General features: G+C 38.5%; 1 protein-coding gene across 3 annotated transcripts in view; it reads right to left on the bottom strand.

Moving 5' to 3' along the window:
- Positions 1–26,248, bottom strand: part of UGGT2 (UDP-glucose glycoprotein glucosyltransferase 2) — a 177,980-nt gene that overhangs the window by 102,370 nt on the left and 49,362 nt on the right. For all 3 annotated transcript variants that reach the window (XM_035003168.1, XM_035003169.1, XM_035003170.1), the window contains 3 exons: positions 21,496–21,595; positions 18,926–18,986; positions 4,044–4,135 (listed from right to left, as the gene is read on the bottom strand). In XM_035003168.1, coding sequence (XP_034859059.1) covers positions 4,044–4,135; positions 18,926–18,986; positions 21,496–21,595 — 253 coding nt within the window. The remainder of the gene's footprint in view (positions 1–4,043; positions 4,136–18,925; positions 18,987–21,495; positions 21,596–26,248) is intronic.

Below are 26,248 nucleotides of genomic sequence, written 5' to 3'. Positions count from 1 at the left end.
CCAGGCAAGAAAGAACTTTATTACTTTTAGAAACCAAGTGTTAAAATTCATATTTATAATATTAACCTAACTGCTTCCTTAAAAAAATCCAATCATGGAAATCACTTTGCTTTTCAGAAATGAACAGAATCAGAATAAAGCAATATATGGATTTTAGAATACCATTCTCAGGGAGGTCTATAGAGATCTACACTTATTTTTATTTTTAAAGATTTTACTTTATTTAGGGGCACGTGGGTGGCTCAGTCAGTTAAGCATCTGCCTTCGGCTCATCTCCCTCTCCCTCTGTCTGCAACTCCCCTTGCTTGAGCTCTATCAAATGAATAAATAAATCCTAAAAAAAAAAGATTTTATTTATTTGAGAGGGAGAGAGACAGAGATAGCAACAGAGATAGCAAGAGAGTAGGAGCGGAGAGGAAAGGGAGAATCGCGTGGGCTCGATCCCAAGACCCTGGGATCATGACCTGAGCCCAAGGCAGATGCTTAACTGACTGAGCCACCCAGGTGCCCCTAGAGATCTATATTTAAAAAGTAAAGATCTAATATCTGAACTCTTACAAAAGCAGTTTTTTGTTTTTTTTTTTTAAGTATTTCAAGTTGGCCTGGAGGACTTACCTCTGAACATCTGTATCCTAAGCAGTTCTAACCACTGCTTTACAAAGCACGATTTTTAGCCTCCCCTCCCATCTATTAGAGGATGAGTGTGGTAGAGAGAGCACTAGCTTTGATACCACAAATCACCCTTCTAATAATAAGATTTAGCTACTTCACGTGTGGCTTCTTGAAGTTCTTAACCCCTTTAGTCTAAATTCTCTTATTTGTAAAATAAGAATTCTGGATTGCATTGCCAATGTTTTCTCCATTTTTAAAATTTTATGATGCTTACTGATCAGACACTTTTTTGGGGCAACAGAACTTTAATAGTCTCCATAGCTTTTGTATCTACCATCTTTGTAATCTCAATCTAGTTTCCAAGAAAAACCATCAATAGAAAGACCAGATCGAGTTACGGGGTACACTGGAAAGAGCATGAGATTTTAAATCCTGCTACTATTTGCCAGCTGTGTCCCTATCTTTGTGTGACATTTGAGTCTTCATTTCCCTGTCTAAAAAAGAGAATGGTGATAATCACTTTATAAGGCATTAAGATTAAATTAATTCCCTACTGGGCACACAGTTGCCCTCAATAAGCATGTTTCTTCCTTGCTCTTTTCAAATCTTGAATTTTGGCTACCAATTAAAAAAAATGGTTCTTTAAATGTGCTAGGTTTGTTTATCAGGAAAACTCCTTATATCTCTGGAGTTTGAAACAATATAATTTATCATGCTTCTCTTTTAAATAGTTACTATCTTTAGATTTGCTCAGAGCCCTTCACTGGCTTCTCCTGCCCTAGAGAGGAAAGGTGAAAATCTGAAACCTGGTTGCACAATCTGCCCCTTGCCCACCTGTGTGACCTCAGCTTCTTCTGGCTCCTCCTCACTCCACAGCCTGGCCACAGGAGTGGATTTTCATTTTCTCAAATGTGTCACTGCTTGCAGAACCCCCCCCCCCCCACTTTGCCTGATCTGTCCTTTAAGTGTTAGTTTAAATGATCACTTCCTTGAAGAAATCTGACATTTCTACTGTCCCCATGTTCCACCAAGAACTAGTTTAAATCTCTGGAGTTATATACTCCCAGAGCACTACACTTTATCTTTTGTAAACTTACTGCACTATCATTATATATTTACTATCAGTTATCCTACTAGACCACTTATTTCTGTCTTCTTCACCACTACACCCCCAATATCTACCAGTTTCTATAGCATAGTAGGCACTCAGATATTCACTGGATTCAATTTTAATATTGATTTTATAATACTGAATTTTAATGTTACATGCATTACAAATACATATTTAATCGAGAGCCCCAAAGGATTCTGAGCCAGACAACTTCATTAAGATACAGAGAAAAACCACCCAAGTAGGGATATCAAGACACCTTTGTTATGTCTTTCTTTCTGGTAGGTATACTGTGGGGACACAGCTCAAGCAGAATAGGTTGGCTATCAAAATGATTAACATCCACTTTGTACCAGTTTGTCTGCTCAAATCTGTGGTTGAGGTGATTGCTTAGAGAAAAAGATGTGTCAGTGGTTCTAAGGTAGAGATGTGAGACACCATTTATGGACCTCCTCAAATTTACTCAGCCCTACCTGCCTTCCTCCCTGGCCATGGCCTTCTGCAGCTAACCTCCCCGGGGGATGAGAGCCAGGCTTGGACCAGGCCTTGACTCAACCAGTGCCGACCAGCTGGGCCCACCGAGGCTTGGGCCCCTCCCACTACTTCCAGGGTCCGAAGGCAAGGACTGCATCAGTCTTCTACAACCCACAATGCAGGGAGAGATGGGCAGTAGGAAAGAAGTGTAAAATAATTCCTCACTCCCGTTCTTTCCCCAAACGGGTAATTCTGCAATACTAGTCACAGGGGACCTCTCTCTGGATCTAGGATATAACCTCAGGAACATGACATTTTCCTTCCTTCTCCTCTTTCCTGAATCATTCTCTTCCAGGATCCACACTGATTTTTATTCTCCATGTTCTGATTTCTTTCTGGGAATTTATTTTGTGCTAAAAATGTTAGAAGATATAAACATCCTCACATCTTTTCTTGTCCTCCTTGAAGGGCCTCAGAGGAGATGCAGCTAGTGATCACATCAGTGAGGAACAGAATGTGTCACAAGTTGCACAGATCACTACCCACCAGCTGCAGGAGCTAAGGGGGCTGTATTTCCTGAATAACCTGCAGCCTTTCTAAATAACTAGGCAAAGTGTTCCTGCTATGAAAACCTTCCCAAAATCTACCCACCACTTACTCCCTCTCTTAAACCCGTTTTCACCATTCCTGAGCACAGATGGCATTTCTCCTGCTGAGGCTTGCAGGCCAGCAGCTAACAACCGCTTTACTCCTGCTGTGGATAGTGCTTACCCGATGTATCTTAGCTATCATTTTCCCCAAGGATCCAACTAAATAAAGAGAAAAGCCTCATTTGGGCTACTGTATTTCTCAGCCTTTCGTACATTTTCCTACTCTTCCCAAACTGGTAAGAAAAGGAAATAAACATTTAATCAATTGAAGTTCAATGGAAGTATATTCAATTGAATTAAAATTGAATATCTGAACTAAAGTATTGTGTTTACTAAATTTATCTTATAAATATGAATTTTTAAAGTAGTTTTATGCTTCTCTTTAAAAGTAAAATAAATTCAGTTTGGTTTTTCTTCTATTTGGCCCATGATTAATTTGTGGATCAATGCTCATGACAAATACAAGACTTTCTAATTTTGCCCTACAGCATTTTTTTTTAAACATTTTATTTGCGGGGGCGGGGGGGACACATGAGCAGTGGGATGCGCAGAGGGAGAGGAAGAAGCAGGCTCCCTGCTGAGCAGGGAGACCAACAGGGGCTCGATCCCAGGACACCGAAATCCGGACCTGAGCCAAAGGCAGACACTTAACCGAATGAGCCACCCAGGTGCCCCTGCTCTACAGCATTTTTTAATAATTTTTTTTGACCTACGAAAATACACAACACCCTGAATTCTACAATTTCAAATTTCCTTTCTGACAAATACAAGTACTTTAAACTCTTTCTGTTAATTCCATTCTTCTGGGAAAATGTCCTGTGCTCCTTTCAATTCCTTTCTGGGGGGTAGAGTCCCTGGCTGCTCAGTGCAGTCCCATGGAACTTCCCTGCTAAAGGACAGACCTACTAAGGAAAGACAGTTTCCAAAAATGTGACAACTACAGGCGCAAGGTTTAGAAACTTCAGTTTTCACATCTGAGCAAATGTCTCCAAGGTCTCTCCCAGGTCTGCATCCTAAGACATTTGAGAGTATTCTAGCAAAATAATAGAATTGTTTTGCACAAAAACATGTCTTTGCTTTACCTTTAGAGTGATTATTTGCATTTTGGCAAATACTAAATATTTTCCCTTATATAAATCACAGTTCATATTAATATAAACTAATATACAGTTTTGTATTAGTAATTTAATACTTACCTAAAAGGATCATAAGCACTCATATCAACACGAAGTCCATTTATGAACAGACAAGCATCACCTGGCTGAATTTCAAATCTATCATGAAGACCCTTGAAACAGAGCAGGGTAATAGTCAACCAAGTCATAGAACAACAGCACGATCTATGCCAGGAATCGGCAAACTTTCTACAGAGTTATACAGTAAATATTTTAGGCTCTGCTGGCCATGTCATCTCTGTTGCAACCACTCAACTCTGTTCTGTAGCACAGAAGCAGCCACACAACATGTAAACCAACGGGCATGACTGTGTTCCAAGGGAACTTGTATTTATGAAAAGAGGCGGCAGGCCGGATTCGGCCTATACGTGGCTAGTAGCCTGCCCACCCCTAAGCTAAGTGATGGAAAGCTCATGATAGGTTAGAGACACAAATACCTGAATATTTTGATTCTGCAATATATATTAAAGTTCTAATTCTAGGGCAATTACTTACCTAATACATCTTACGTGTGTGTGCATGTAGGCGCATACACACTTAGAATTTGATAGTTGCCACACTCCTAGTCTTTAATATCCCAAGACTCAAAACTTTGGTGTATTTGTAAACACCTGTTGGAGATCACTCTAAATTCATAAAGGTGAAACACATAATGCAGTGTTTCAATGTTCATCTTTTTTTCATTCAGTAGATGTTCCCTGAGCACCTGTTTTGAGCTAGAAACCAATCCAGGCACTAGGGCAGTAACAAAAGTAAAGAATGTAATGTTCTTGCCAGTACAGAATAGTTATAAGATAGTGGTGGGGGGAGGAGGGTCATATCAACTTTAAATCCTAGTCTTGCTATTTAGTCTTGAAGAGTTGGACAAAGTTACTTTGCTTCCATATGTCTCCATTTCCTCATCTGGAAAATGGAGTACTTACTTCTATCTCACAGGTAATAAAGTATAAATGTGATATATATCTGTGTCTGGTCACACAGGCAGCACTCACAAGTGAAGCTTTTATTACTATTATTATTAGGGCAGGCAAATTCATTTAAAAGGAAAAACAACTTCAAAACAGTACATTTCAGTGATGCCACATGGTAAGTGACCTAACAGAAGTTTGTTTAAATTATTCTAGAAAGGCAGGTGAAGCAACTAACAAGAAGAGATTCAGAGAAGGTTTGGCAGAGGTGAATTTTTCTATATGTTATCACTCACCACAACAGTTTACATAAAGAGAGAAGGAACTAAATTTGTAACGGGACAGAAAATATTTCCACTTGATTTATACAGAATACTAGCAAGAGGTTAAACTCTAACATGAGAAGATTCATAGGTGAAATTCTGATTTATCTTTAACTATTTCTATGCCTTTCTATCAAACACTTATTCTATGAAATCTGCATTCTAACTTCAAAATCTACAGATGCCTAATGAACTCATCGCTTATTTTCCCAAAACTTGCACTGAACCCTCATACACATTATGTCAAGCTCTCTCCAGCACTTCATTCATTTTAGGCATCTCAATAATAAGAAGAAAGCACATCAAGCACACAGATCTATACTAAATTGCTAATTCCCTCCAGAATGTTGATGTTGGCTGCAGTGCCTTGAACAAAGATCGTCAAAACAGGGTAACCAATTGAACTCAGTGGATCTGACTGCTGAAATACTGTCTGTCAGTCTACTGGAGACCGCTGCTGACAAATTCTTTCTCATTCCCCTCAGAGGAGTAAGCCTCTTACTCCTCTGTAAGGAAAATTACCCAGAGTGTACGATTTAAGGCAGATTTTTGCAAATCAAGAGGTTAAGACTTCAGTTTCCAGCGATAGGATGAACCAGAGATCTTGAAATCCTACTAAAAAATGCTAGATTAAAATATTAATAATGTCTTCTAAATAGATGGTTTATTTTTTATTTTTATTTTTATTTTTTTTGTGGGATGGTTTAGTTTTTAAAAGTAAAGACTTCATTTAAGGGCAGAGAAGAGGTAGGAATATGAGTCCAAGGATATAAGCAAACACTGAAGGCCCTGTACCTAGGAAATCTCAAGCTTCCTAGGTGGCCTAAACCTTGGGGCTTAGAGGGTTGATCTCAGAAGGACAGCAGGCGAAGCTTTGGGCCCACTCAGGGCAGGGAGGAGCGTAAGAGATATCCTATGCACACAAATGAGTCTTACACTCACAGTGAAAGGTGACCTAGAAAACAAATTGCCCCGCAGAAACAGCATAGAAGCTTGCTGGTCTCACCTTGGTTCTTGGTGAGGTAAGAACAGGTCTTCTTTCTTTCTTTTTTTTTAAGATTTTATTTATTTATGTGTGAGAGAGAGCACGCACACAAGCAGGAGAGGCAGAGAGAGAGGGAGAAGCAGACTCCCCATTGAGCTGGGAGCCCGATGCGGGGCTTGATCCCAGGACTGAGATCATGACCTGAGCCAAAGGCAGACGCTTAACCATCTGAGCCACCCAGGTGCCCCAAGAACAGGTTTTCAATAAGAATTCATGACCTCTTTCATCTTCATAGGAGCTTGAGGCTGATTTCACATTATTTTTAAGGTCCAAAAAATATACACCGACCTTTTATTTGAAGTGGAGTTAAGCTGGGAGTGCTCTTTGGCTTTGAGCAGAAACAAACAAATTCCCAATGAGAAACAGAACTTCATTCAAAAAAAAGAGGGACTACATTGCAACATATCCCCCTTTAACAATAGATGGAGCTGGGCCATTACCTGAAGCTAAAAAAATTCCAACTGAGTGGATCTCAGAAGACTGGTTTGAGCTTTCTAATGGTAAATTTTTTTATAACTATGTCTGGAGGCCCTTAAGCTGAAACTGCATCCATCTGAAGTCAGATATATCTTAATGTAGGAGATGTCCTTTTTTTTTTTTTTTTTCTAGGATGAGTGATGAGAGAAGATAAAATTAAAAAAAAAATGTTCTACAGAAGAACTTTTGGAAAGGATATTCTAATTTAGGGATTTTCTTTAGAATTCTAAAATTTTCATACCTTTTAAGTAATTAGTTCACATAATTAGAAAAAGTGTGAGCTTTTATTTGGATTAGGTATAATCCTTTACTTGGATTTTGTATTTAAATATCTGCATTTGGTTTATTACATAATTATGAAATTGAAACAATAGGTTTCACAACTACTGAAGTAAAAAAAAAGTTACCAGATTACCCTCTCATATCTCCATTTTATTCCCCCAAATGAAAAAATGTTATGGAATTAAACAGCTCTTACAGTAAACAATAACACATACACATTGGACTGACATTTAAAAATCACCAAAAGTAGGGGCACCTGGGTGGCTCAGTTGTTAAGAGTCTGCCTTCGGCTCAGGTCATGATCCCAGGGCCCTGGGATTGAGCCTCACATTGGGCTCCCTGCTCCTCGGGAAGCCTGCTTCTCCCTCTCCCTCTCTCTCTCCCACTCCCCCTGCTTGTGTTCCCTCTCTCACTGTGTCTCTGTCAAATAAATAGAAAAAAAATCTTTAAAAAAAATAAAATCACCAAAAGTAGATTCTGACCAATATCTGATTAAAATAACAATTCTGAACTTCAAAGGGAAATTTGCTGTACTTTGGAGTGAAAGCAGTTGCCTCCTGAATAAAACCAAACCCAAATTCACTTATATAACTTCAGCATGGTCATATCTTCTGAATAATCTCTGCATGAGTTCGAAGTCAAACCATATAAAAACCTATACACAGGGACGCCTGCGTGGCTCAGATGGTTAAGCATCTGCCTCCGGCTCAGGTCATGATTCCAGGGTCCTGGGATCGAGCCCCATATCGGGCTCTGTGCTCAGCAGGGAGCCTGCTTCTCCCTCTCCCTCTGCCTGCCTGTCTGCCTATTTGTGATCTCTCTCTGTCAAATAAATAAGTAAAAAATCTTAAAAAAAAAAAACCCCAAAACCTATACACAAAGAATTCTCATGCTCATTCAAGCACCTTTCACCCGGTCTCACGGCCCCTCTTGGTGGCCCAAAGAGGTGATTGGGGTTTTCTCCCCAGTTTCTTATTCATCCTTCTGGTGTTCCTTTATGCAAACACTAAAATATACAAATAAATATCTTGTTTTCCCTGTTTTCTTTCACAAAAGAGAGACTTGCTAACTGAGGGCAATATCAAACTTTTGAATTCGTAAAATCTGGTGTCTCAGTTTAACTCTGATCTGTATTTCTTATTATGAGTGAAGATAGATCATCATTTTACATATTAAAGACCACTATTATTTCTTTTTCATATGTAAAACTTTTATTTATGTGTTGTACGGGAATTGTACTCTTTGGTGTGGATGGATGAGATGTCACAGCAGTGACCTACGTCCAGGGTGTCCGTGTGCCCAGTCCATGCTCAGGAACACTGAAGGGACACCCCAGGGTTCCCGGCCTTCTAGTCACCACCACCCTCTCCTCTAAAACTGGAACTCCAGGTTTTTTTTTTTAGGCACCACTCACACTCATATCCCACGTGGTTGTGGGTAACATGAACTTCTAGTCCGATCGCATTTGGCCAAGATTAATAACACGAAATCCATGACCATCCTTGTCTTTCTCCCGGCACGCTCTGAGGGAGATGGCTAACCAAGATGACCATATACACCATGATTATTTATTTTACTGATTAAATTCAGATTTCTTGCTCTGAACGCAAAGCTATGTCAAAATTATTTCACTGACTCCAAATGGAGGAGAGATGGAGAAGGTGAGGCAGCAGTGGCCCCGGGGACCCTGACCAGGCTGGAGCAGCTGGGGGCCACCACAGATGAAGAGTGACAAGGCATGATGGTTGCTAAGAGGCTGTGCTGGTGCGCACGTGGGGCAGGTCCCTACTGCTCTTTTAATGTTTCAGAGTATTCCTATCTTTTTCACATGAATTTTTAGATTCGTCAAGTATCAGAAAAAAAGAAACTCTTGATATTTTTATTAGGTTCTGATTACATCTATAAATTAACTTAGAACTGACTTTGTTGTAATCTTCCAACATAAGAACGCCCATGGGGCGCCTGGGTGGCTCAGTCGTTGAGCATCTGCCTTGGGCTCGGGTCATGGTCCCGGGTCGTGGGATTGAGCTCCACATCGGGCTCCCCGCTCCACGGGAAGCCTGCTTCTCCCTCTCCCACTCCCCCTGCTTGTGTTCCCTCTCTCACTGTGTCTCTCTCTGTCAAATAAATAAAATCTTAAAAAAAAAAAAAAAAAAAAAAGGAAGAACGAACGCCTACAAGGAGTGTTTCAAATTCTTCCTTCTATAGGCTTTATCCACTTATTACTAGATGCTGTTTCTTTTGCTATTATGAGTCTTTTTCTTTTCTTTCTCAAATCTTCCAACTAGCTGTCTACAATACATGGAGCCTATTGGTTTATATATATATCGTGTAACCTATTACCTTTTGTTGTGGACTAAAGATGTCCCTCTCCAAATTCAAATACTGAAACCCTAACCCCCACTGTGACTATATTTAGAGATGGGGACTTTAGGGATGTAAATAGGGTGAAATGAGGCCATGAGGGTGGTACGCTTCGTATGCATAGAGGAAAGGCCATGGAAAGACACAGTGAGAAGGTGGCTGTCTGTCTATGAGCCAGGAAGAGAGCCCCCACCAGAAACAGTCTGCCCAAACCACCATCTGGTTAGGCTCCCAACCTGCAAGAAAATAACTTTTTTTTGCAGCCATCCAGGTCGCAGCAGCCTGAGCAGACTGGTACCTCTTTCTATCTCTGGTTTTTGGCTTTTTTAGCGATTCTCTTACACCTCATCTTCCCCAGTGTTTACACTTCAACATATTTCTCTTGACAAATAACGTTGGCTAAGAGCTAATACAATAATAAATTACAGTGACAATAATGAGCCTCACTGTCTTGTTCCTGATTTTGGTGAATATGCCCCTAGTACTTTTCCACTAGTAAGATGCTGATTTTTAAGCCAAGATATACACAAATACACACGCACACACTTTTTTTTTTTTTAAGGAAGAGTTTTGTTTTTTTTTTTTTAAAGATTTTATTTCTTTGAGAGAGAGACACAGCGAGAGAGGGAACACAAGCAAGGGGAGTGGGAGAGGGAGAAGCAGGCTTCCCGCTGAGCAGGGAGCCTGATGTGAGGCTCGATCCCAGAACCCCGGGATCATGATCTGAGCCGAAGGCAGATGCTTAACAACTGAGCCACCCAGGCACCCCCACACGCACACACTTTTAATCACGTTTGAAAAAAGTATCACTGATTCCCTTATGAAGGTTTTTTTAATTAATTTTTTTACAATCAGGAATAGGTCTTGAATTGTGTAAAATGCTTTTCCACCTCTATGGAGATAATCATGCTACTTTACAACTAATATCTTTTTTTTTTTCCCCAGCTCTGTTATTTATTCATCTTCCACTCGGTCTAAAAAGCCATAAACCTTGCACTGATGGATGCAAATCATCTCAGACAATTAGTTCCAATTGTGTGATAGCAAATTTGAACTCTCTGCAGTTTAATAATCAGAAAGCCTTGGAACTCGGATGGGAGTGAAGTCAGGAAGAAAAGGGGGTGCTGCTTGAGACAAACTGAGGGTTCTAGAGGGGAGGGGGGTAGGGGGATGGGTTAGCCTGGAGATGGGTATTAAAGAGGGCACGTACTGAATGGAGCACTGGGTGTTATACGCAAACAATGAATCATGGAACACTAAATCAAAAACTAATGATGTAATGTATCATAATTAACATAATAAAATTTAAAAAAAGAAGGGCTATAAGTTTACCTTGAAGAATGGAAGATTCAAGGACTCACAAGAGCTGTCTTCAAATTTATGAAGGCTGACACAGGCATGGGGCTAGCCATGTTTTCACAGACCCCAGAGGTTGGTGCCCTGACCAGTGGGAGAAAGATTTTGTCCCAATGAAATGAATTTTCTAATACTAAGAGCTTCTCAAATGGGACCAGTCTCTCAGGAGGAAATAAATTTCCCTTTATTTCAGATGCTCATAATAAGCTGGTTCATGCATGACATGGAGATACAAGGTGGAGGGTTGAGTATCATGTGTCTGTCTGAGAATGTATGTGGGTTTGTGGCCATGTATGGGTTATTCAGAAAATGGGGGTTTAAATGGATGACCTCCTAGGGTTCCTGTGACCCTAGGTGGCTGTAATAACTGTCACGGGCAGATTATTTCTCCAAGTCCTCCTTTTTAACATATCTAGTACATCCAATCCAGTGCATCTATGGATTCACTTTATTTTTTAATAACCAGTGAGTGCATATGGGTGGAAAGAGGCTAGCCTGGGGTTTAGATGTGGGTTTATCCTAATCACTGCCATTACTAGTGGTGTGACCTCTGGCAACTACAACTAATATTTTAATGTTGTTATTATATGAATAGATTTCTTAATATTGAACCATCCTTGCATTCCTCAAATAAACTTCATTTAATTATGATACATTATCCTTTTATTAGTTTTGCCATTTTTGTCTTTTAATGCATTAATTTTTAACATGTATTAATTTCTTCTTTCTTTTGATTTTCTTTATTGCTCTTTTCCTAACCTTTTTTTTTTTTTTTTTTTGAAGATTTTGTTATTTATTTGTCAGAGAGAGAGAGCATAAGCAGGGGGAGCAGCAGAGGGAGAAGCAGGCCCCCTGCTGAGCAAGGAGCCTGACGTGGGGCTCAGTCCCAGGACCCTGGGATCATGGCCTGAGCTGAAGGCAGACACTTAACTGACCGAGCCAAGCATCCCATTTTCCTAACCTTTTAGGTCCAGTATTAAGTCCTTTATTTTTATTCTTTCTTTTTTACTGATGTAAGATTTTAAGGCTTTTCTCTGAACTTTGTTTTGTGCCCCAAAGATTCTAATAGCTTGTGTTTTTAAACATCATCAAGAAATACTGCAGTTTGGGGGCACCTGGTGGCTCAGTTGGTTAAGTGTCTGACTTGATCTCAGGCCTTGATCTCAAAGTCGGGAGTTCAGGCCCTGTGCTGGGTATGGAGCCTATTTGTAAAAAAATACTGCAATTTTGACATGTATTTTATTTTTCCTTCTACTTAAGAGTAAATAGAGTTTTAATTTCTTGGTAAATAAGCCCTTTCTCCTGATTTTGTTACCAACTTCTAGTTTGACTGCACTGGAATGAGAGAATTCTTTTCTATCATATCTACTTTCTAGATTTTTTTTGCCATTTATTCCATAAAAACTTGAGAAGAGGTATATTTTCTCTATTATCAGGATACAAAATCTATTATATATCTGGAAGACTTATCACATTGATAATGTTGCTTGGTTGTCAATATCTTTACTTATTTTTTTGACTACATCAGTCTTAGGTAAATTCTGCTTTTCCTTCCATCCCTAGTAGTTTCTGTTTTATGAATGTTGCTACAGTGCTTTGATGTATAGATACTAATACCTGCTATATTTTATTAGTATTATACAGGGCCCTTTTTTGCTCATTAATATTTTTAGGCCTGAATTTGGCTTTATGGTATTAAGATCACTACCCCTGCAGCACAGCATTTGCTTGGTTCACCTTTGCCCCAACTTTAATTTTTAACATTTCTGAATTAGTTTAAGAGTTTTTATTTCACATACATTTATCTGCCCAATGATTCAAACTGAAAACTTTTCTAATGTTAAGCTTATCTACATTTATTGGTATGACAGAGATTAGCCTCAATGATCATTCTTTCCTGCTGTATTTACTCTTCCTAGATATAATTTTTTTTTAAAGAGATTTTATTTATTTATTTTGAGAGAGAGAGGGAAAAAGAGAACCCAAGCGAGGGAAGGGACAGAGGCAGAGGGAGAGAATCTCAAGCAGACTCCGTACGGAGCGTGGCGACTGAGGCGGTGCTCAATCTCATAAGTCTGAGATCATGACCGGAGCTCAACTCAAGAGTCAGACACTTAACTGACTAAGCCACCCAGGCGCCCTGTCTTTCTAGATGTTGTGTTTTTTTTTTAAACGTCATTCACAAATGGTTTGGTCTGTGCGTGTGTGCGTGTATTTTTGTTGTTGTTCTTTTCCTGCTTGGGTAGATTAGACTTTTGCTCCACCAGTTACTATTACACATGTATCATCATGTAATACCCTCAGTCATCTCTTCTCTAAATGGTATCTAATGATTCTATTACAAAAAATAATAAAGTCAGTTGCTGACCTCTTCCTGCTGCCTCTCCTATTGCACGGCCCAACCTCACTCAATAATTTTCTACTCTTTAGTGGTTAACTATGTACTTTTAATATGTTTACGCTTTGAAGCACTGCTTGACTTTTCAGCTTTAATCCAACTGGCTGATTCCCAAGTATCTAAGGTAGGGCAATCAGAAAGTTTATCCTATTTTCGACCTCCCTCACTACCTGTATTAGCTGCAATACTGTATCACGTCAGAGCAGGTGCTCTTTACATACTACATAATGACTCCTTCCCTGAGGTTTGGCAGTTACTCTGCTAAAGTATCTTCAGTTAGTCTTTGGTTGGGAGAAATTCCTCAGAAGGCACTCTTTCCTTAAGTTCTTGTTGTTCAACGTTTTTGTAGCCTACATATGCATATCTACCTGAAAGTCAGGTTGAAGGACAGTTTTTCTTTCCAGGAGTATCCCATAGGTAGAACTTCACTGTCTCCTGGGGTTGAATACTGTTTTTGAAAATCTGATGCCAATCTGGTTTTCTTTCCTTATAATCCTTATTGCTAAATTCACAAATAATTCATTTTTTCCTAAAGCCTTTGTTTTGATGATTCCTAGTCAATTTTCCCAGTTACACAGTGTACCCTTTTAATAATGTGGGTTCAAGTCTTTTATTTCAGAAAATTGTCTAATTACAGTTTTAAAGATTTGCTCTGTCCCTTTCAGAGACTCCACTATGGGAATGTTGGATTTCCTTTACCTGCCTTTTATTTATCATTTTTCTTGAATCCTTTCTATTTCTGTTTTAATTTCTTTGCATTTCTTAATTCTATCCACTATGTCTTCTACTGTGTTTTTTATAAGGTCAGTTCTCCCTTGTGCCATTTGTAATTTTGATTTTCATTTATGAAATGGTTACTTTCAAGATCTTTGTAAAGTGCTTCCAGCTCTGGTTTCACACTCTCTGGTGATCTGAGCATCACTCCCTTTTCTCAGCCCATCTTTGCTGTGAGTCACTGTCATTCTGCATTGTGTTGCTTCTTGGTTTCATTAGCTTTTCAAGCACATGTCTGAATGTCGTGTTGCGATCTTTCTCTGCTTACTGAAGTTTCTTCATCTATAGTATAGTTTTGTTCCTCCTCTCCCCCTTTACAGTGAGATCGTTAGATGGATTTAGTAGTTCTACCTTTCTGATTAAGAATATCTGAATCACTTAGATTTTCTTGGAGTAAAAGAGGCAAAATTAGCCTTCCAGATTTCCTGGCCTGAAGTTTCCTTATAGAGATCAGCAGTTTGGGTGACATTGGTCACCCAATGTAGACAGTCTTCCTTAGATTCTCCAACATTAACCCGGCTCAAAGGCTCTGATCACCAGGCACTTGATTTCTTCACTTTGCCACCAGAGGATGCAGCCCTTATCTCCTGGACAAGCTGTCCCCTTGAACTGGCCAGGTTTTCTTATGTCTGCCACTTCCATGCACTTCGCATGACTCCTCTCTCCACCTCCCTCAGCAGACGTGTCCTCTCCTATTTGTTTTAGTCCCACCTGCCCATAGTGTTCCGACTCAGAGTAGAGCCCTCTCCTCTGACGGTGAGTGCTTGATGCTCTCTGGGGCAGTCATTCTGGGACCCCCGCCATGTTCCACTCTTCCCTCCACGCGACTGTGGCTTTAAACTTCGGTTCCACTGGTGCTGGGCATTTCCCCCCATACACAAAATTTAGAGTTTTAGGTTTTTGCCTTCTGCTAGTTTTGCTGAAAATGTTGTTTCATTCTTCTTGTTGCTATGTATGATTTTTAGGAGAATAAATAGGACTATTTTGAATTGGGCTGCAGCCATATTCCTATTGGAAACAATCACTATATTCTTAACAAAATGTCAGCTTAGGCCAGCTTTAACTCAAAATATAACTAAATAAAATTAACCAAAGCCAGCCTCCCTACCTAAGTTGATAATAAAATGCTGAATTATACAAATAATAAAGATACTACAATTTAAAAGATTCAAATAATTCCTAAAAAATGAGGAGATACAGCAAATACTAGGATTGACAGATAATGTTAATCCTAGATAATGTAAATGAAAGATCTTTTTAAATGTGATATTAGAATAACTCTTTCTGTAATAATTCTAACCTTAAACTTGTTACTTTGACTACATTTCCATTATTTCTGCCATCTTGCAGTTGTATATGTTTATAAAATACGCTCACAGATGCTAATCTGAACCGTATAATTACATTTTACAGGAGAGGTTTGAAGAAGATGACTTCCTCAAAGCTAGTACCAGGAACTAAACCCAGAACTTCTGCCTGTTCTTTCTTAATTTCCATAGCTATTTTATTCCTTCACTTCTTCTAATAGCCCTAAAATAATGGTTTCATAGAGCAACAGAAATTATTCTGAGTTTCTTTCAAACACAGAAACATTGTTTTATAGTTTCAAGAGCGTAAGATAAAATGCAATTGAACAAATGGAAAAGTAATGTATGAAATTTAACATATTTGATGATATTACTGTAACCAAGTTCTTAATATAAAGAACTCCCAAATCTCAGTGGCTTACTAAAGGAAACATTTACTTCTTGCTCATATCAATATATTCACACCTTCAAGTCATCTTCGGTTCTACTCTAGGGCCTTTTTCATTTCAGGCGCCAGACCAGGCAAGCAGCCTCTATGTGGGACATGCCTCAGGATAGCAGAAGCAACAAGGCAACTGAACCACAAAAGCATCTGCTTGCACAGATGTGGGTATCTGCTCATTTTATATTAGCTAAAGTGACATGGCATCAATCAACATCAGAGGGAAGAGAGTGACTGTGAACAATAACATAATCCATCTCAATATTTCATGTTTTCCCTCTGCAAAATATCAACCAATGATCTTAAATTTTTAAACAGCCCTTCCCTATGACTATCTACTAGCAATATCAAACCTTTGGTTATGAAGTACTATAGGGAAAATAACACTGTCTCTCCCCACTTTTCTAGCTAGGGTCTACTTCTTGAGTCATCTCTTGCCTTGCTAGAGCGCAATGAGACCACCTACGTCATTATAGCTCAACTACTGGGACTGAGAACGGAGATCCCTTGAGCCAATACCACTTAACTATTACAGGAAATTCTTGTCCAGGAAGATAAAGTTATAGATGAATAAATAACCATTTGCTTCAGGAAGTTCTTGCAAACAAATTGTTCCAGGCAAATCTGGAATAGATGTGCAAAACAGTCTGGTTTGCAAATCTGAACAGTTACCTAATCTGGGCAAAGAGCTTGCTTGTAAGTTTGCTCATCAAAACCATCACTTTTGTGTTGACCGATCCTAAACTACTGTGTTACAAACTCCACACAATCCCAAATAATTCCCTCCACCTTGAAAGACCCAATCAAACCACTTGAACAGAAGCTCTAGAATCTATAAATAATCTACCTTAACATCCTTCATTTGAGAGTCAGATTGTACCAGTGTTATTCTCCCTTACTTCAGTAAGTGATTAAACTCAGCTTTGCTTTATCAACAGGGTTTCCTGTTGGTTTTCATAGAGGAGCGGACAGTCTACATTAGACTTCTCCTACCCCACCTGGTTTTATTAAACACATTTCTCTAAATTTTGTATGTTGTTCTTCTGGAAATAGGAGTCAATCAAGAATTTTGAGAAGAAACAAAAGTAGATCAAATTTCTTAATCTCCCTGAATATCTTTGTTTTCTCATCACCTGGCAAGATGTTTGGCCCTTGAACAAATTCAAAGTGCTTATGAAATTGATCTGAAATGAACTGTGTATCAGAGCATAAATTCTGGTTCTTTTACCAACTCTGTGACCCAAGAGAAATCACTGGATCTCGAGGCGCCTGGGTGGCTCAGTCGGTTAAGCGTCTGCCTTCGGCTCAGGTCATGATCCCAGGGTCCTGGAATCAAGCCCTGCATCGGGCTCCCTGCTCAGCGGGAAGCCTGCTTCTCCCTCTCCCACTCCCCCAGCTTGTGTTCCCTCTCTCGCTGTGTCTCTCTCTGTCAAATAAATAAATAAAATCTTTAAAAAAAAAAAAACCTCACTGGATCTCATTTTATAAATTGGGGTATTAATAACTGCTATAATACACACATAATATTTAAAAAACTACCTGTTGCTAAACATTGACTGTATTACAGATAACATTTAAACATTCAACAGTTCTCAATTCAACAAATATTTCTGAGGGAAAGCGCCATACCAGGCACCATACTCATTCAAGCCTCCAGATTCAGAGTTTCCTGATTTCCTCAATTCTATCACCTTCCACTTCCACTCTGCTTCAGCAACCAGCTTTGGCCGTCACCCTATGATTAGGCCATCGCACTGGTCTACCTGTGAAATTTTCCAGTGCAGTGATCTGGGTCTTCAGTCCTTCCAATGACCTCTCTTTCATCCCCACTATATTCTTCTTTAACCTCATGAAGTCCTCCAGCCTTTTGACCCTAAGTGACCACTTGGAGCAAAGCTCGGATGACCAGAACACCCACTCGGGACTGTTAAATGAGCACAAAAATATACTGGATGAAGCCACTTATACTCTGGCATCCTTTGTTTTTCCTCCCTTTTCTTTGCTGCCCTCTCTTCTTTTCCTACTGCAGGTACGTTATTCAAACAAAATTCACTGGAAATACAGCAACCTTCATTAGAAAACAATGCACTCTGTTCCAAGAGGGGTAACAGCAATTAGGAAAATTACAGAAAGGATAATACTACAACTAGTTTTGGAGGATAAGCAATAATTTGTTAGGTGGTCAGCAAGGCAAGGAATATCCCACACAGGGATGCTGTATGACGGCTCCCGACACCCAGCCTCCAGGCACGGACTAGGCATCTACTTCTTCACTATTACTGTTGGAGTTGTTGGTCACCATCAGAAGAGCTGACATCTATTGAGAGCTCTGTCTCCATGGGACAGGCACTGTTGGCTGGCTAAGCTAACCCACCTCTCCTCAGCTTGCCTCAATTACTAGAAAAGAACACGAGTTTTCTAGCCTCCCTTGCAGCAAGAGATAGCCGCGTGACAAAATTCTGGCCAATGTGATGGAGGTAGTCAGCTCAAGTGTTCCAGGAAGGCTTTAGAGAGGATACATGTGGCTAATACCATCCTCCTGCCTCTTTCTGCTTTGAATACAAATAAGAAGCCCAGAGCTCTGGGAGCCACTCTGCAGCCACAGAAGGAGAAAATCATGTCTGTACCTATCTACTCTGAGACTTCTTTATGTGAGAAAAACAAACTCCTAGTGTTCAGGGCCCTGTGCATCTGGTTCTATTTCTTAAAGCCAAGGCAGTCCTATGTCATTAAGCCGGGCAGTGTTCTAAGCACTTCACAAATACTAACACAGCTAGGGTCATTTGGATTCTTAAGGTAATTTAAGAGACCACTTGGCAGAATCTTATCAAATTACTGATCAACTGTGCCCTATATGACATACGATTCTAATAATGTTCCTATGGTCCAAACCTGACTCAGGCCTCACAAGCTTTTAAAGCAAAACCAATTATGAGAAACAGAATAGTTAACTCATAGTTTTATTCTTTATCCTATAAAGAAAACCATACTACATGGGCAGAAGATCTGGAGTAAGGGTGAATGAAGAAGATATATGTCAGGAAAGATTGGCTAGAATCACAGACTGTAAGCTATATAAAGTAGACAATCTAAAAATGGAAAAACCTCAACTGTTTTAACAATCAAAAAAGCACAAATTATGATTTTCTTTTTTGCATGAAAATTGGACATCCAAAGTCTAAAATAGTGATATTCATGTAGTAAATTAAAAAAAAATTCAAACAAACCTTTTGATTTTCCTGTATTTCCTCCCTCATAAGTTGATTTACAGCAATTCTGGTCAGAGATCTGGGAAAATAAATAGTGATACAATTAATTTTTTCTTAAATGTTTAAGACTAATCTGTAATTCAGTGTAATATAATACTCTGGATAAGAACCTAAAAACTCGAAATGCTTCATAACCGAAAAGTATACATTTCCATGTAGCCTATTTGACAACTGGTACAATGGCTTTCATTTGACAAGGGTGTTCGATTCAGGTGGATTACAGACTGTCAAGAGTTCATGTACACTCTGGGTGATGTATGGAATTGCTGAATCACTGTACTATACACCTGAAACTAATACAACACCATATGTTAATTACACTGGAATTAAATTAAAAACTTAATTTTAAAAAAGGGCTCATGTGCACTAATTGTATGCATTAAGTACTGTCAGAACTTGTTTACTACTAGATACTTATTTTTCAAATATACTTGACTGAAAATGCTATTTTGTGCTATTTGGCCCATACAGAGAAATTTTGTATGAAACTACCAATATCATCAAATGTATCAATGCAAACGGGCAATTTTCAGAATACTTGGACATTAAGATCTTGGTTAACCTGGGACCTCTACCAGAGCATGTAAGTTCTAAACAACTAATAAAACTGATTTCATGTATTCACTCTTGAATATCCCCTATAACGTAAAGACAGAGAAGATGCTTTTTTTTAACAAGTCTATTAACTACATTTATTTGACTTGATAACTCCTAGCAAAATTAGTTACATATTTGTCAATTTTATGCAAATAAAATGATTGAAAAATTAAAAGACTGATAATGTAAAGTTCAGCTTTAAAGGAAGGGAAAAATGAAGGTGGGGAATCAGAGGGGGAGACGAACCATGAGAGACTATGGACTCCGGGAAACAAACTGAGGGTTTTAGAGGGGAGGGGAGTGGGGGTATGGGTTAGCTCAGTGATGGGTATTAAGGAGGGCACGTACTGAATGGAGCACTGGGTGTTATATGCCAACAATGAATCATGGAACACTGATTCAAAAACTAACGATGTACTGTATGGTGACTAATATAACATAATAAAATAAAAAATAAAAAAAAATAAAGTAAAACACAAGCAGAAAGGGGTATCTTAAAACAACCCACAATTAAGTATCCATTATCTCCTAAAATTTGGCAGCATTTGAGAGAAAATACAATAGATAATTTGATAATACAAATTTTTCATTCATTTAGCAAATAGTTTATCATTTACTGATTGTCTATCGAGTGGCTTTACAGATATGCTCAAGCCTATAAATTAGCCACTAAGCAGTGTTACCATAGTTTGCAATTTTTTTTAATGATCAACCGCAAACTAAGAGCAGAGTTTAGCAACACAACCCCGGATTACAACTGTCAACAGAGTGAATAAACAGTCTTCTTAAAACTAGAGTTATTTCACTTAATTTGTATTTGACCTAGTAATTTCAGAAACAGCAGCAGAGCTAAACATTTATGCACATATGCATATTTCTGTTCTAATATATAAATACTGACTTCTCAAATTCTTGACTGTTTAAACTAAAATGAACAGAGTCACAAAAATGCATTAATTCTTAATCTGTAAATAGGGTGACAAACCCCTCTACTTCAGGGTCCCCTGGAAAGGTTCTTGTTATCTTGTGGCCAACTCTGTACTACTTATTTATCTTACAAAGGAAAGAATATCTAGATGTAAATTCAGTGATTTGCACTGTGGACAAATGTACAACCTAGTGTCTGAGACACATAGAGGCACAGCAATCCCCCACAGGTGGAGAAAGGCTGCGGCCACGGCAGGAATGCTCTCCCCTTCCCTTCAGAAAAAACACGGCTGCACTTGTCACGGGCTCTGTATCTTCAAGATAAGCTAACTTATTTTCACTGGTTGCTTATAATTGTAGATCCTGTCAGTCCTAACCAGACTACAAATGCATAAGAGTTTTGTTATTTTGTAAAAGTACGGATTACTTTTAGACATGCAAATGTATTATCTATTGAACTGCCAGATATGTTTAATGTAAAATCTGTATTTCTGGAAGGAGCTCGATTAGGTATCCTACTGGAAAAAAAGCACTCCACAAAATATTGCATTAATAAGACATTACTACCTGTTTAGAATCTGAAAGGGTTAGAACATGATCTAGCCATACTCTGGGCATAAATCTATTTAGAGTAATACTTTTCATCATCCCCTACCTAGAAAAGAGAAAAAAATTTCCCTCATTATTCATTCCTTAAACAAGTTTACCGTATCTGGATTACCATATCACTGTTTATGTTTAAACAACTTTAATAATTTTTCCTTTCTAGTTGCCTCTAATTCAGGAGTTCTATCTTGCAATATACACACACACATATACACAAGCCAGTATTTTCCTCTGATAAAAAAACAACATGCATAATGAAGAAATATCCTGATTTCCTTAACACTATATCTATTAGAATTAATTGATATCACCATGTTAAAATAAAATCAGCTATTTTCATAAAATTTATTTAATGGAAAAAGTTCTGGCTATAATCAAAGTAATAAGCTTTAACATACCTGGCTTTTATGGGGAAGTTCTGTGAAATGTCTTTCATTAACTTTACAGCATCATAAATTGGAGTGGACATTATTTGAGAAGCTGCCTGAAAACTAAGATCTGGAAAAAAAAAATCATTAAGCAATCTAGCATAGTATCAGATCTTTACCGACATCACCATGTAATTTAAATAATTTAGTCAACACTTCTTGCCATGTATGTATATATAGATATTAACACTCTTATATTTAACATTCTTCAAAAGTTTTAAATGGAAGGCTATCACTTATGTCCAAATAAGGTAAGCTTTACACTTTCATGAAGGACTAATTACCATTTTTTTTTAAAATTTTATTTATTTATTCATGAGAGACAGAGAGAGAGAGAGAGAGAGAGAGAGGCAGAGGGAGAAGCAGGCTCCCAAGGAGCAGGAAGCCCGATGCGGGACTCGATCCCAGGACCCTGAGATCATGACCTGAGCCGAAGGCAGACGCTTAACTATCTGAGCCACCGAGGCGCCCAGGACTAATTATCATTTAATACCTATTGTTTTCCACAAATTACAGTATAGCTTCAAAAAGATACAGGGAAAGAAATGTTGAGGCAAAACTATTTTTTCTAAGGTTGAAGAAAACATGAAACAAAAAGCTTTGGTAAGAATAACAAAAGGAAAAAAGAGCTTCGAGGAGCCAATTCTGGAAAGAACTTTAAAATCCAATGTGTCCAACTCAGTAAATATCAAACATTCACTTTCTCTTTCAACATGTCTTAACTTTATACCACAATGAAAATAAAATCCTAGACTTTGTATTTTCCTCGATACTACAGTTCGACGGAAAGAAAACCATGGCTTATGTGGTCAGTCTCCAGTATGCCCGAAGCAGTCATTTTTCTTAGTCTCCTTTACCTTGTCAAGATTCAGAAAAGATTTTAAAGCTGAATTCTGTTCATTACAGAACAGTGAAACATATTGTTTCTCTTTAACATTTCACCATGGGTAGAAACCTAGCTTACCATTACTAGCAAAATAACCAGTTTAGCATAACAAGGTTAGTTTTGTTTCCACGTTCTCAGGGTGGTGAATTGGGCTGGAGTCAAAGCTTAGGAAGAGAGATTCTTATTAGCACAGCTTCCCATGGGATGGAGAGCCTAACAACCAAGGTTCAAATTCCAGCTCTGTATCACTTTCTAGGTGAATAACTTAAAAAAAAAATTTTTATTGTTGTTAATCACCATACATTACATCATTAGTTTTTGATGTAGTGTTCCATGATTCATTGTTTGTGCATAACACCCAGTGCTCCATGAAGAATGTGCCCTCTTTAATACCCATCACCAGGCTAACCCATCCTCCCACTCCCCTCCCCTCCCCTCTAGAACCCTCAGTTTGTTTTTCAGAGTCTATCGTCTCTCATGGTTCGTCTCCCCCTCTGATTTCCCCCCTTCCTTCATCCCCTCCTGCTATCTCTTTTTTTTTCTTAGCATATATTGCATTACTTGTTTCAGAGATGAGTAACTTTAAATAGCATTTCCTCAGCCAGCTTCAGCAAGTTTCCAGCTCCAGCACTGCTGTGAAATTGTCAGTGCTTAGTACTATCTCCTGATTGCCAAACACAACAACCATTTCTCAATGCTTATCTCACTAAGATCCTTCTGCAAGAGGATCACTTCCTGCAAAGTACTGACTTTCTATTCAATAAGTGGTGCTGTGAAAACTGGACATTCACATGCAAAAGAATGAAAATGGACCCCTATCTTACACAATACACAAAAATCAACTCAAAATGGGTTAGACTTAAATTTAAGACCTAAATCCATAAGACCCTGAAAGAAAACATAGGGGTAAGCTCCTTGACATTAGTTTTAGCAATGATTTTTTGATTTGACACCAAAACCAAAGGCAGCAAAGTGAAAATGAACAAGTGGGACTATATCATACTACAAAGCTTCTGCACAGCAAGGAAATCAACAAAATGAAAAAGCAAGCTACAGGATGGGAGAAAATATTTGCAAATCATCTGATAAGGGGTTAATAACAAAAATATACAAGGAATTCATGTAAACTGGTATTGCCACTACGGAAAACATTATGGGGATTCCTCAAGAAATTAAAACTAAAACCACCATGTGATCCAGCAATCCCACTTCTGGGTATGTATCCAAAGGAAATGAAATCAGTATCTCAAAGAGATATCTGTACTCCCATGTTCAGTGCAGCATTATTCACAATAGACAAGATGGAAACAACCTAAATGTGCACGGATGAGTGAACGGTTAGAGAAAATGTGGTATATACATACAATGGAATATTATTCAGCATTAAATAGAATGGAAATTTTGCCATTTGTAACAACATGGTGAACCTGGAGGACATTATGCTAAGTGAAAACAGACAGACAAAGACAAATACTGCACAGCATCACTTATATGTAAATCTAAAAAAAAAAAAAAAAGTCAAACTCACACAAACACAGTAGAAAAGTAGCTGCCTGGGACTGGATAGAGGAAAGATGGAGAGGTTGGGAAAAGGGCATACATTTTCAGCTATAAGATGAAGAGGGGATGAGAATCTAACATACACCAGGGTGACTAGAGTTGGTATCACTGTACTGCATAATTGAAATTTGCTAAGAGAGTAGAAAGTAAATGTTCTCACAAAAAAAATACCTGATACACAAGTAGGTGCTCACTATTGATGAATGAATGAATAGTAAAATTACAAGATCCTTTATGTTCGGTTTCTCATTCTATTGTTATTAAAGGCATTTATAAGCAATACAATTTTTAACTGATGTGTATATTTAGGGATATACATATTTTTAGGTGAGAAAACTTAGTCATTACTTACATGACTGAATGGTGTAACAACTTATAAAAGAGGAAAGTGTATGATCAAAGATCTTGCCTGACAGTATTTGGCTGTACATTATACTCAAAAAGGCACAATGCTAGGCAGAAGAAAGAATTTAGACTTTATGACACAGACCTGCTCATTTTAGGTATCCCTGATTTGTGAACTTAGACTCATTATTGTATGTGTCCATTTCTTAATTTCCTCATCTGGAAGAGTGGAATATATAACGCATATGAGTTTTTTAAAAAGTAATTAGGATAATGTATATAAATAGCCTAACACTTTGCCAGACACAGTGTTGGTTTTTTTTTTTTTTTTTAAGATTTTATTTAAGAGAGAGAGAGAGAGAGAGACAGCGAGAGAGGGAACACAAGCAGGGGGAGTGGGAGAGGGAGAAGGAGGCTCTCCGCCTAGCAAGGAGCCCAATGGGGGGCTCGATCCCAGGACCCTGGGATCATGACCTGAGCCAAAGGCAGACGCTTATCGACACCCAGGCGCCCCGGCTAATTTTTTTATTATCGTCAATCACCATTGTGATGATCATGGACAACTACCTTTTACTCAGGTTTGAGAACACAACTAGTCTTTTAAAACGTTTTATAACATGAATGTAATTCTTTACATGACCAATTTTATGTGTATAAGTTATTTGAAAGCCCCCTGAAAATCCACTTATGAAATCAGATAGATTATAAATAACCAAATGAATATAGTATTATCAGATTCTATTAACATTTTTTGCTTTGTTCTAAACTGTTCCATACCTATTGATTCATAAGTAACTAAGTCCTACACTTTGCCTATTTAACTGTTTTACCACTTGGATATTTCCAAAGCAGCATGTTTAATAATAACTTTGTGATATTCCTGTCCCATCTTTGCCCAAATCTGGTCCTCTTTAGTCTTCTCTTCTCAGAAACCACCACTGTCTATGTAGCTGGGCAAACCACCATCTAGTCAAGTTCTTAGTATCTCTTTTTCCTTCATGTGTCCATATCTAACCTCTCACAAAGATCTTTGTGTTCTCTTTAAATAACCCTCCCCCAAATTTATTCCAACCCCTCCTCAGATCTCAATTCAGTCATCACTTCTTGGCAAAGACTTCCCTTTCTCTCCCTGCCCCTCACGCCCACCGGTTTGGATCTTCCTGGCATATACCCTTCTTAATCCTATCTACCTTTGCTTTAAAGCAATTACAACCATAATTTTTATACTGGTTTTCAAAAAAATTTTTTGACAGCAAGAGAGGGAGCACAAGCAGGGGTAGTGGGAGAGGGAAAAGCAGGCTTCCCGCGGAGCAGAGAGCCCAATGCGGGGCTTGATCCCAGGAGCCTGGGATCATGACCTGAGCCGAAGGCAGACGCTTAACAACTGAGCCACCCAGGCGCCCCTCTGGTTTTCAAAATTTTTATGTTTATCTAAGATCCTTTGAAGATATGCAGGGTCTATTTTAGCTCAGTTTATCTTCAGAATCCAGTGTTTTCCAAAATGTCAGTTGGAACCCATTAGTTAGTAGTGAAATCAGATGGATAGGTAATATGAAGTTATTTTTCTAATGAAATAGGGTAGGAAAAAAAGTTTGTCAGAGTGAATAAAATGTAGTAAACATACACACATTGTATGCGGAAGCCTTTTTTACTTTTATTTTTTTTAGTTTTGAGCATATCTATGCATTCTTACATCATACACTTGTATATGGGTCTTGAGGTAAAATAGGTTTCCTACTGTAGCTCTCAGCCAAAAATTATGAAACCATGGATGTACAGACATGGCTGACCTGTAGTAGATATACAATAACTATTTGGTAAATCAATAAAAAAGGAAAAAAGATAGCGCTTACATTCTCTGTCTTGGAAATCTATTTTGTTTAGCTTCTGTAATGTGCTCCTCCACTTCTTCACGGACTCTACTTTCCACAC

This window comes from Mirounga leonina, unplaced genomic scaffold (genome assembly GCF_011800145.1).
Source record: "Mirounga leonina isolate KUSES-001 unplaced genomic scaffold, KU_Mleo_1.0 Mir_127, whole genome shotgun sequence".
Lineage (NCBI taxonomy): Eukaryota > Metazoa > Chordata > Mammalia > Carnivora > Phocidae > Mirounga > Mirounga leonina.
The sequence above is the reverse complement of the archived record's forward strand: the minus strand, read 5'-3'. Positions and strand labels throughout refer to the sequence as shown.